At 36.2% G+C, this 12,894-nt stretch overlaps 1 protein-coding gene across 4 annotated transcripts; it reads left to right on the top strand.

Moving 5' to 3' along the window:
* Positions 1–4,395: 4,395 nt before the first annotated feature.
* LOC103940449 (protein-tyrosine-phosphatase PTP1) lies at positions 4,396–11,340 on the top strand. Of its 4 annotated transcripts, none has more exons than XM_009350567.3 (9): positions 4,396–4,597; positions 4,668–4,764; positions 4,849–4,931; positions 5,026–5,166; positions 5,423–5,557; positions 7,946–8,094; positions 8,185–8,326; positions 10,723–10,809; positions 10,988–11,340. In XM_009350567.3, the coding sequence occupies exons 1-8, from the start codon at positions 4,412–4,414 to the stop codon at positions 10,807–10,809; spliced, it is 1,020 nt and encodes a 339-aa protein (XP_009348842.2). In that variant the 5' UTR covers positions 4,396–4,411; the 3' UTR covers positions 10,988–11,340. The 4 variants fall into 4 exon arrangements, 3 of the variants coding, with proteins under 3 accessions (XP_009348842.2, XP_009348840.2, XP_009348841.2); XM_009350565.3 differs by having other exon boundaries at positions 10,974–11,340; XM_009350566.3 differs by having other exon boundaries at positions 10,971–11,340.
* The last annotated feature ends 1,554 nt before the right edge of the window (positions 11,341–12,894 follow it).

Raw genomic sequence — 12,894 nt, 5'->3', positions numbered from 1 at the left:
TTCCATGTCATGCCTTTTGGATTAACGAATGCAATTGCAGCTTTCATGGATTTGATGAATATAGTTTTCAGACCGTATCTTGATCAGTTTGTGATTGTATTTATCGATGACATCTTGATTTACTCCAAGGGTAATGTCGAGTATATGAAACCTTTGAAGTTACTGTTGGAGAAGTTGAGGAAGCATCAGCTGTATGCGAAGTTTAGTAAGTGTCAATTTTGGCTGGACCAGATCAGTTTTCTCGGGCATGTGGTTTCCGCTGAGGGAATTTATGTGGACCCTCAGAAGATTTCTGCAGCGGCTATGTAGGAACAGTCGAAGAATGTCATAGAAGTAAGGAGTTTTCCTTGGGCTAGCTGATTATCACTGACGCTTTGCTCATGATTTCTTGGTGATTGCTCTGCCTCTTACTAAATTCACCCGGAAGGGAGTCAAATTCAAATGGGATGAAATTAACGAATGGAAATTGGAGTTTATAATGTACTAGTTTATCAAACTTTAGAGAGATAGCAACCGCACGAGAAGATTGGATCAAAGTGCTTCATCATTCCTCCGTTTTTTCTCCATTTATCAAGTTTTTTATGAGTTTTAAAGTTGCTATTTTATTGTTGGACATGAGTAACTAAACTCTTTGTAGTTAGGGCTTAGTACGAAGCCCTAGACATGATTCTTGCTTTGTAATAATATAATTCCAGTTTATAATTCTCAATTTTTGGATGAATGCTTACTTTACTATTATAATGGATGCCTATTACTTGTTTCTTTGATTGATCACCTTATAAATCTTGTCTTGGGTTATTAATGTTGTGATTATATGATGATTGACATATCTATCATATTTTCTTTGGCAGCAATTGATTATGATAAGAAGTAATCAAATGAAGTAACATCTCGAATTCTTAGTAATATATGACATATTCTAAGGTTCTTGTGATATTCATATTCTCTTTGAACTTAATGGATTCTATTTTGTTAACTTGAGTGAACGTCATGCTAGGTTGTCTGATAGAATACTTGTAATGAGCTAAACGACATGCACCTTACATATCTTAGAGAGAATCGATATAACATAATCTACATGCCATGGATGTGTTATGAATGTCTTCATTCCATTTACTGGAGATTGTAAGTTGGTATTATAATGTTGGTTGATGAATGTTTAGTCGTGGATTACAGTGCTCTAACTTTGACTTATATCTCATTTTAAAATCCATGCTTAATTTTGTTTATTTTTTATATATTAAATTCTCTGTTTAGTACCAATTCAAAACCAAATCAAATATTTTTAAATGTGTGTGTGCAGTGTTGAGTTGCAAAGTAATAAACAATACCCTTGCTTGCTTACTATATGCTATCAACCTCTTTGTGCACTTGCAAGGTTAAAGTTTAGAAACTTTAGTAATCTTTTAGGTTGCTGAAGTGGCTAACAACAGTTGAGGTCAGTAGAATTTATCTTCGCTCCTCGTGTTTGCAATAAGGCAGCGCATCTAGTGGCTTCTTTTGTTGCCCATGGGATAATCTTGAGCCAGAATGGCTTGGCTTTAGATGTAAACATTTTCATTCGAATATAATAAAATTTCATTCTTTTGGGAAAAAAAAAAAATTAAATATTCTTTCATACTCTTGCTAAGCTTGTAACCAAACACTCACTTTCTTCCTCACATAGACATTGCCAAAGATCTGTGAACTCCTCCCCTCTTCCATCCACTACCCTCCGTCAATCCCACCCTATCTCCTCCTCCAACCTCTATCATCTATCGACCTCACTTCTATCTCCTCCTCCAACCTCCACTTCTGTCTTCTATTGATTCTAATCTCGTCCCCTCCTCCAAGTGCTCTATTTCGTCGACCTACCCGTCTCTATCAATCCCCCACCTCCGTAAACCCAAATCTTCCATTGCTCCACTATGCTCCCTTTTCATCAATGGTATCTTTGTGGGTGAGAGGTGGATGGGAAGTGTTTTGGTACGTGAAAAATCATGAGAAGAAATTGATCTTGGTTTTTGTTTGATATGAGATGATGATGAATTGATGATGGGAGACTTCCATGATTTAGGGGAGGACGGTCCTAAGCGGGTTTAGATGCACTTTTCTTAATTTTCAAACACCTAGAGACTAATCGGTGCGGTGGCTAGCCGCCTAGTGCCTAGGTGGCACTAGCGGCGCTAGGCAGAGATTCTTAGAACATTACTGCAAACTATCAATCTGCTTAGTGTATGTTTTGGAATACATCAGTGCATCCCGAGAGACACTTCCGTACTGTGCTCTAATGGTGTTTACGATCATGTCATGAAGTGGCTGGTGGAAAGAGAACCCATCAATGTAGCTTCGGACTTTGGCTTCGGTTCTTCTCCAACCTTGTCTTCATGATGTGCTTTTTTCTCATGGACTCATCATCACGCTGATTCTCCTTATTTTTTGGGTCATGGTCGACATCTTCATCATGCTGCAACTCCAACCTGTTCTTAAGTGTAGCGATCTGCATGTCCTTCTCCTCGATGACCGTTGTTAGCTTTGCAACTCATTTATTTGAGCAAGTTGTTTTACAATAAAGGTGGCATCATTTGTCTTAACCTACATAGCCATAGGATAAAACTCTCCCATGGACATCAAAGGCGTCAACGAAATCCCCTTCTGCTAGTCGCATTTGGTAATTCATGATATGACCCCATGCTTGAGTCCGCATTTGAAATCAATGACAAGGAACGCTCCTTGAGTTCTCAAAAAAAAAAAAAAAAAGTAACGCTTCTTGAATTTTTTTTTTTTAAGCCTAAGAACCCCACTCATCGCCTTGGGAAGTCTTGTCACTAATTACAGAAGCATGCTTCGTTGCCTCAGTGATGCTAGGCTAATGACAGGCTTGGGCTTCTGACGTTCTCCTTGCACCTTTAGTAGTACCAACTTGGAGGTGGTGTGTTGAATTGTGGTCACCACCTTTGCCTCACTTCGAGTCGTGACGCCGATATAGTATCTCTTGCAACAGAAGTGCTCACACTATTTCTTTTGATCGTGAGAACAACTTAAACCTTCTTCAAAACCATGGATATTGATTTCTAGTGATGAATCAACTGACACGTGTAGGTGGTGCTTGATGGTTCTTCACAAGAGGGGTGAAGAATGTAGAGGGTTTTCTGTGTCTTCTAAGTGTGTAAAGTGTTTTAGAATTTGAGCATCTGAGGGATGCGATGATCTTCTTTGGTTTGAAGCCTCGTACTTATAGGACTCTCCATGTCTTGATTGAAGCTTGGTCTGATATTGATTTTGGACTTGGTTAATTAACGAAAGAATCAAGACTTGATTTGAACTTGATTAACTGAAGAAATAATCAAAACTTAGGGGATGTATTCAATTGGGAATTAGATAGATTTTTATGGAGTTTAATTAATTTGTAGAGATTTCATGTAAAATTTTGATTCAATCCTCTCGAAATCTCATGGGGAGAGGGGATATTTGTGGATGTTTAAAATACACTACAAAATCTCTCTAATTCCCTCTAATTCCTCAACTTTTTGAAATTCTTTAAAATTAGATTCTAATTGAATACACATTAAATGTTATAAACTTCTTTAAAATCTTAATTGAATACACCCAGATTTCTAAGGATTTTAATAAACTATCTTAAAATCCTGATTGAATACACATTGAATTTCAGAGAATCACTTAAAATCCTGATTGAATACTCCTAGATTCATTAAAAGAATTAAAATATCTTAAAATCCCAATTGAATACACACCTTTAATTTGACTTGATCATGTCTGATTTGGTTTAATGAAATAATCTTGATTTAATGAAAAAATCTTTAATTTAATCAAATAAATAATTCACCTTCATTCTTAGTTTGGCCGATCTCCCCAATTTGCCATTCATTTGATTTGTTTATTATTCTTTTAATTCAAATCAATTAATTTGTTTGATTTATATTACGATTAATTAAAGATATTTGAGAGAAAAAAGAAGTTCATTAAAAATAATTTCTTAATTACTTTTTGTCAAATATCAACACGTGTCATTTTTAATGATTTGTTCGGTTTTGATGAATCACAAGACATACTTGCAATTGTGAGGACCTAATGCGTGTGATATAAACATTTTCATGTCGAAACTTTAATTTGCCGACGAGTATTTATTTCGTTGAAATTTACATGTGCAAACGATCGTAAGAACTAAAACTATTCGTTCTGTTTATCGTGTACACAAGCATTATCCATAAAGTTAACACACTTTGCCAAATTGTTAATATATCGAACCAACCAACGTCCTCCGATGTCAACCAAATCGCAACTTTGGAGAGAATAGAGCAAATTTGGAATTCCGAGCAATCACCCAATCAAAATTCTGTACTACCAAAAGCTCCAAAAACTGGGGAACGTCAATTCCAGGCGCTCCCGCAGCCACCGGAGATCGACGGCGATGGCCGCCACCGCCTCTTCCGCCGCAGCCAAACCCCTCCCTTCCTTGAACGTCTCGGCGGATTCTCCTCCTCCGAAACTCGCCCTCACCCCCGATCAGTACAAGTACTGCTCTCAGGCTCTCAAGCTCTTTAAGGAAAAGCTCCAGATGCGTGACCACATCAACCAGGAGTTCGCTCAGCTACAGGTCTTTGCTCTCCTGATTTATTTAATTTCTCTCAGAAAATAAACTATTAAAATCTGCCATGAATGCTTAGGCCAAGAGGATGACATCTTCTGAGATGAAGAGAAATTGCACTGTGGCTCTTGACAATGTCAATTCGAGCAAAAACCGATACACCGATGTCGTGCCATGTATGCCTCAATCTGGGCTCTCTTTACATTTTACACAATTTACATTGTTGAAAAATTGATTTGAGTTTTTGTTGTTGGATTCAGTTGACAAAAATAGGGTTGTTCTCAACTCCTCGAAGGATTACAGGCCTTCCGCAAGAGGTTACATCAACGCCAGCTTAATCACGGTATTCAGATTCATGTTTTTGAAGTAGAGAATTGTAAACTGAAGTGATATTAGTAACACATTAATGACTGCTTGGTAATTACTGTTAAATGTAGACTAGTTCTTCCGAAAGCATTTCTCAGTTTATAGCAACACAAGGTCCACTTCCCCACACATATGAGGATTTCTGGGAGATGGTACTTGAGCAACGCTGCCCGGTGGTCATCATGCTTACTCGTTTAATCGACTGTTACACGGTATTTTCCTGTTTTGAGTTGCAAGTAGTTTTATTGGGCATCACCTCGTCGGAAGATATACAATTAAAGAGACTTTGATTTACAAAGCTTATTCGATGTTTTACAAACCTTTTGAGAGATCCTACCAACTTATTCTTGAATCCGTGTAATATATTCTTCTTAACAAAACCATTTTGTCATTTTGAAAATTAGGTGGACAAACAAATTTACGAATATTACTTTTCCTGATGTCTTAATCTTTCACATGTGTTTGCAGATGGTTAAATGTGGAGATTATTATCAGGCTGAAGATGGCCCTAGAGAGTTCGGTAACATATGTATAAGCACTAAGTGGCTAAGAACTACTGACACTTCATTAGTATTACGCCTTTTGGAGGTCAATAATAAAGAGGTAAGGCATCACATTATTTTCATTGTTGTCCAGGATACAAATGGCTGTTAAACCAAGTCAAAGAATATATTTAGAAATCATGCTGTATCAGTTCTCCTTTTTGTTTTATAGAATTTTGGGGACAGGAACGATTGATTTTACTAGGGCCTTTAAAAAGTTTGATTACTGGGGAGCGTTTTGGTACATCTGGAATAGAATAATGCAGAATAGTCTTTGAAAAGTAAGGATGTTTCATTTGGTTGGAGGTAATCAAAGGACAAAATGTCATTTAAGATTTATTGTCCGTTAATTTTTCATTGAAGAGTTAGTCAAAGAGTCAATCTGATGTCAACCGTTATTACGGGAGTTGGGATCCTGAGCATCCTAATAGGAGTCACTTGGAGAGATTATCATGTGAGAGTCTGAGACATGGATGTAAAGTTCAAGAAATTTTGAAACTCAAAACAGTTGCGATACCTCTATTTTTACCTTCTTCTGACTGGTATTAGCCCACTTCCAACGAAAGCATTAGATGCCAACATATTTTTCCATACCATCACTGGACCTTTGGGTTCACCAACTTGTTCATTTGGTCTCTACCTGAACACTTGCAAGTTACAAGTAAGCAGTATAGAGTGCCAACCAGTTCATATAAGAAATTTCCGCCAATTACCTTGTGAAGATGTGGATAAGAGTTGAGAGGAAATAAAGTAAATAAAACAAGTACTTTATTGTCCAATTAGGAAAGCAGACCAATATCATATAGTTCCGGTGTGTTGGATCACCAGGATGGTGAAATCACCTTTGGATCCAAATACAAACTGTTGGTCCTTGGGTTTTCATCGATTTCATGGGCTGCTGCTTGATCTTCACCTAATAAGAGCAAGATTCTTAATAATAAACTAAGTTAAGGGATACACATAAGAAAAACGCTCGTTACGTAAATTGACAACAAAACAAGATATATGACCTACAACTGAAACCATGTCTAGCAATTGAAAAGTTATCGGGATGAAGCAAGAGGAAAAAGAAAAAGATTAATTAGTAGAGCATATTACCTAAAGTTTAAAGAAATGAAAAAATTACTTACATGGCCTTTAACTATCTTATGACTTTACTGATGCATTATCCTTAAATTTTAATGCATTTAATATCAAATGATGTAACAGTGCTTGACTGGTTAGAAAAAGAGTTCAATATTAAGTCTTAGTTTTATCATTCAGAGCTTTACAATATGAGCTTTACTGCACTACCTTGATCTTTATTGTATCACATTCAGTAAGTTTATGGCTTAATTAAAAGAAAGGAAAAAACAAGAGATATCTGATCAGTGATCACTCTGGTCTCTGAACAGATTTTCTATATTATTCCACTCTCAATGAAGCAGTTCTGTTTTGACTGTTTCTGATGCACGTTTTCACAGATTAGGAATGACTTTGGAGCTATGAGGCGTTTTCTTTTTCCATAGTTTGTTGGCAATCCCAAACTTTGTTTGTGAACAAGAAGTACTAGATGGCATTGTATAAGGCCCTTCATCTTTATTGACTGGTTTGCATTGAAGTGTATGCATGAGTCATGATGATGGCTGTGGAAGGACAATTAGGGTTCTGTACTATAATCTTCTTATTGAAGATTTGTTCCTATCTTCTTTGTTTTCTGGCCGCATTAAAGGAAAAATTTTGCCGAAAGCCATTAATGAGGGAACACACAGAAGGAGAAATGGTATTAGGCAGGGAATGGTTGATGAATTGGGGTTGTGTTTTATGTATTTCAATTCCACAATACCCCTGACGCATATTCCTCAGCATAAAGGTGTGAGGCATATACCAAATACTCTGGCGTTTCTGTTGCATCACCTTGAGGCACAGATGTCTTGGAGCATCCCGCTTAACCCTGTGACATGAATTCTCAATAATCGTATTGTGCATCTTTCATTATGTCTTTTGTTGTGGGTTGTTTATTTTGTTTTGTGTGAGTTTACCTAGTTTTGGCAGATAGGTTCATGGTAATGTCCAATATTTCCTGGCTCTGAAATTCTGAATGTTGAAAAAGGCACTTATTTTGGGCCTACTTCTGTTGTTTGATATTTATATGGTGTTTAGTCATCTTAAGTTCGGTTTTAGAGATTCTCTTTCTTGTTCCCCACCTTTAGAAATTATTTTTAAGATGCCAGTCCTTTGCTTCACATTTTGGCTCCCAAGTCACTGTCTTTGTGATTATTATAATAAGAAAATAAGACTCAAGTTTTGGGTTCTTGTCCATATTCCTTTAAATGTTCCTTATTCTTTAGCAAATGTTTTATGAAAATATTGGATTGGTATTCCCTCATGTTATATTGTTGGAGTTATGGCCACCATTGTGCATAGATTGGATTAGTATTACCTCATATTCTATTTGTTACTGCTGCAGTCCGAGGAACCACCCATGTCTGTTTTGCACATTCAGTATCCTGAATGGCCTGACCATGGAGTTCCAAACAACACGATTGCTGTCCGTGAAATCTTGAAAAGATTATATAACGTGCCACCGAACCTTGGCCCAATTGTGGTGCATTGCAGGTTAAACTCTTTTTTGTGACTTGCATGTCTAGGTGATGTTTACTAAGTTATATGTGCATGTTTTCCTGACACCCTGACTCTCTTACTCAGTGCAGGTATTGGGAGAACTGGAACATACTGCACAATTCATAATACTGTGCAAAGAATTCTTGCTGGGGACATGTCTGCCTTAGATCTTGTTGATACAATAACCACATTTCGGTCTCAGCGAATTGGAATGGTCCAGACACTGGTAACTTCTTCGATATTTGTCTAAATGTTTACTATTAATTATTCTCTTTTTATGAATACCAAATTAAATTTGGTTGAGCCATTTGCTAGTGCAAATGTTTTGTGGTTCTGAGAGTATAATAGAACACACGTCAAAAACATAATTAAATGTAAAGTAGTATTTGATAATTATAGGAACTGGTCCCTAGCTCGCAGTATGTTTCTGTGGAAAATGGAAACTCCCCTTGGCCTATATTGCGGACAAAACTGAAGAGAGTAAAATAATCGTAATCCTGCTGGGTGAATTTCTATTTCTGGCTAAAAAAAATGAAAAACAAAAACCTTCAAAATAGTTAGTTATTGAGAGTGTTTTGTAGCATGTTTACAGTTTGGTTGTTTTGTTTTTGGTTTGGTTTTGTTGATGGTATTAGGTTTCTTTTTAGTTAGAAACGTGATGTGCATGCGAAGGGAGGAATAAGGGAGAAATTAAGAGAATGTTTCAAATAAAAACTTGAAAAAAGAACTATTCTAAATTGATTTTTGCTTTTGGTTTTGGTACAATTTCCATATACATTCTGTCCCTTTCTCCCTTCGTCTCCCTCTTTTATTCCAGACAGTGCCTAAATAATTTTTTTTTTTTAAAAAAAAAGGGAAATTCCATTGAGACCTAAGTACTTTCTTTTGAGACCCAACAAAACTAGTCTCAGATTTTCCATTATGCCCCTTTGTCCAGCGAGACCCCACCCTCCTCAGATTTTAGTCCCCGGAAGCATTGGTGCAGTTACTGTTCTAACTTTTTTATTATTTTTTTCAGTTTTAAGTTTTCTTCCTCTTTTTTTTTTTTTTTTTTTTTTTTTTTTTGTAATTTTATTGGGAGGATAAGATTGGAGTTTAAATCTTACAAAAAATGTGTTGGATCTAGAAAATTGATTGTTGTATCGCAAAAGAAGCTCCTAGATGCTCAAAATGAAAACGGAAGTGTTACCAGATGGCCCCTTATCTTTTAGTTTTGTTTCTAACCAACTGTTCTATAATTATATGTCTCGCCGTTTCCTCCATCAAATTTACCATCTCTTGTCTCATTATTCTCACATTTTTCCTTCTCCAAAACCAAAAGCAATACATAATGGGCCCTTAGGAAAGCACATGGGGTGTAAGTTAACTCATAAGTGAGAAAAAAACGTAAGGTTTATTTCATAAGTTACAACCATCATTACAAAAAAAGTATTTTTAATCATATTATTTTTGTATGTTGATTTGATATTTGTATTTCTTGAAATTCATTTGTTGAATTTTTTGGTCTTGTCAAAATTGTATTATTTTTTTAGATTATATTAAAGCACCCAAATAGAAGACCAAGCATTGCTAGGCTCCTTAGGTCATGGCTTATCAGGTAGGTATTCAGAATTTTAGCAGCAAGAATTAGGAATCTGACACATGGAAATGTATTTGCATCCTCCCTAAGGACATGGCGACTCGGACTATATACTCTAGAATATATGGAAAATGGTGAATCTGGCATTTGAAGAGGTACCTTATATTTAACACCCAAACCAATTCAGGGGGTGTGTTCAAGTTCGAGGGTAATTCACATTCAAATCAACAAGCAAAAGAATGATAATAAACAAAATGGTAAATAAATAACTTGAAGGGAAAAAAGAAATATCCAAGGCTCAAAATCCCATAACTTACGGCATGTGCTCAGGTCACACTTGAAATCAATTACTTTAATCCTCTTAAGCTCCTAACAGTCCTATTACATTAAGCAAATATGGAACCAGCACAAGTCTAAAACTTTAATTCTCTTAAGCCCTGTTGGCACATGGAACCAGCTCTTAAGAGTCCTATTACATTACGTTAAGACTTAAGATATGGCTGTGCTAGTTAAGTGCATTGCCTTGTTGCTAGGGACTTATAGGATTTATATATGCAAGTTTGTTTCTGTATGGATTGTTTGGGTATGCCAACATAGGGAACTGAGTTAAACTCTGGTTACCATGTGTGATCTGTTGACAAAATTAAAAGTACGTTTTTCTTTTTGTCAAATAAAAGTAAAAGTTTGGGTGGCCATTCCTTGTTCCTCTTAGTATGCACGGAGAAAAAAGGTAGAGCATTTGAGTTTCTTCCGTGATAACATATGGTGTTGCTACCGGAGCTGAAGTTACCGACCTGATAATTTTGGGGGAATCCTTGTGCCTATAGAGTCTGATGATTATAAACTACAAATCTGTGTATGGCAAACCAGAGTTTATATGAATAGGAGGTTGTAGAAGTCAATCTAGGAAAAACAACCACAGGTGTTAGACAATGGTGCAAATCTGTGTAGGGCAAACCAGAGTTTATTGTTTTCTGTCACAATATGTGTGTCAACTTTACTTCAACAATTATTCTAACTCTCTTGCACTTGTGATGTATTAGGAGCAATATTTTTTCTGTTATTCTGCCATCGTTGATGAATTGGAAGACCTCATCTCGGATTTGAATAGTGAAACGAGCTCAAAATAGGTATGCTCATCGTCATTCTCAAATTCTTGTGTCCTAAAAGAAGATTGTCTGCAGCATTATTAATTCTACTTTGCAGAAACTTTTGTTGAACAGTTGACATTCAGCTTTGCTGTTAATCTTGAATAAATTCTGTCCGTTGCTTGTCTTCTGTTCTTTGACAGCAGCTTGATGATAACAGGAATGTTCAGTGAAGATGGAAGTAGTCCGCTTGCGGTGTTTGTCCACTTTACAGCGATCTGATGCATCGTTATTCTCGTGGAACAAATAGCGTGCTGCTAAGAGCTAATCAACTTTTCCCGAATCATCTGTTCCACTCTTTTTTAACGCAAAAGACAAAGACAGTAGGGATCTGAATGATCTTTCTGCCTCATTTTTTCCCCGACTCTATAATTAGGCGTTTCAAAGGTCCTGTTTGTCGTATGATTTGACAAGTATGACCCGCTGCATGTCTAAATTGTATAACTCTGATAGTCGAAAGGTTGTATAAACTGCTAGTTGGCATTCCCGCTCGGCATTTGCTTTTCCTTTTCATCTCTTTTGTTACTACAAAGTGGGCGCATTTGTTGGATATATGTAGTATGTACTCATAAAATCACAATACATAACGTCTAAGGGCAACAACCCGAAAGTCCTGCCACTGCAGGCGCAAAAGAATATGCTAAAAAGGTAGAAAAAGATGGACACATGTTCATTTCTCACATATAACATATCTTCACTGTACAAATTTTATAATTGCAACGGGTCCGTCTTAATCTTCATTTGTGTTATTGCGTCCTTTCTTTTCTGCCAAAAAACAAAAGAACGAAAATGGAGTCCAGGAGAGCAAAACAAGAGAGAGGGGTTCCACGAGGGTTTGGTGCGGGTTAACAGTAAAAGTTTAGCCTGCTTTTGCTTAAGTATTGATTCGCTAATTTACAACCGTTGTTTGCTTAGCTATAAGATGGTATACGACGTTTTTTAGTCTATACCAGACGACACTTTAAAACTGTTATTTAAGCTTTTAATGTATATGATATCATTTGTTAAAAAAAACAAAAAAACTGTCGTTTAAGAACTTTTTGTACTAGTGTAGTGTAGGTCAGCCTCTTATTAAAACCTAATAACCAGAAATGAATTAGAATTTGAGATGGAGGCATATTTATTCATACGTGATACCAGCTAACTGGTCTTTAAGTTCCTTTTAAAGGCCTAAAATCAGAGGCACAAGTGGGGACCTTCACTTTTGGCACAAGAGTAAATCAATGTATGAAATTGGGAGTTTTTGTAGGAATTTTAGATTGACGGGCGCCCTAGGCCCTCATCTTAACGACATCCATATTTTTTTCAACTTAATAATTACCAAATACCAAATCCTTCAGGTGTAGAGTTTTATCATAAAAAACCTCGATATTTGTTAGAGTGGGATAATCGTATTTAAGCTCATTATTTTTTCTTTCCCTCACCGATGTAGGGTAGCCACATGCCCACTTCCTGGTAGGCTTGGCAAACGGGTCATGTCTATTGTGTTCGTGTCGTTTTCGTGTAACACATGTTATCTTAACGGGTCGTGTTGTATCACACCCGTTATCTTAATGGGTCCTTAACAGGTCAGGTCACTGGGTAAAGTGACCCGACTTGTTAAGAATTTTTTTTTTTTTCTTAAATTTGCACATACCACACATTGCCTAATAAAAAAAACATTCATACACTCCTAGTCTATTACAAAATATGAAATGTGCAAGGATATGCAAAATGGAAGAGTTCTTGTTTTCAAGGTTGTGAAGCTTTTCTCAAAAGTTTAAACCTTGCCAATAGAACTCAAAGCTTGCATGTTATTTCTTTTACAAAATCCTCAATTTTTATCGATCATTATGAGGAAATTGTATTGGAACTTTGACTTGATCTATTGCCTGCAAGAGTTATGTTGATGATGTTTTTAGTAAGGTTTTTCACGTCAAAACTCTCTTCCGCATAAACTAAGTATAGAAAAACCAAATATTAAAAATCATTCAAATTATGAGAAGTTTACCAAAATAATTATGAAAAGAAATAAAACAATAGTACTATACCATATAAAAATATATTACCTCCTTTTCGAAATAGCCA

This window comes from the organism of the source record quoted next, unplaced genomic scaffold (assembly GCF_019419815.1).
Source record: "Pyrus x bretschneideri cultivar Hongxiangsu unplaced genomic scaffold, Pyrus_bretschneideri_v1 Contig49, whole genome shotgun sequence".
In the NCBI taxonomy this organism is placed as follows: Eukaryota; Viridiplantae; Streptophyta; class Magnoliopsida; order Rosales; family Rosaceae; genus Pyrus; species Pyrus x bretschneideri.
The sequence above is the reverse complement of the archived record's forward strand: the minus strand, read 5'-3'. Positions and strand labels throughout refer to the sequence as shown.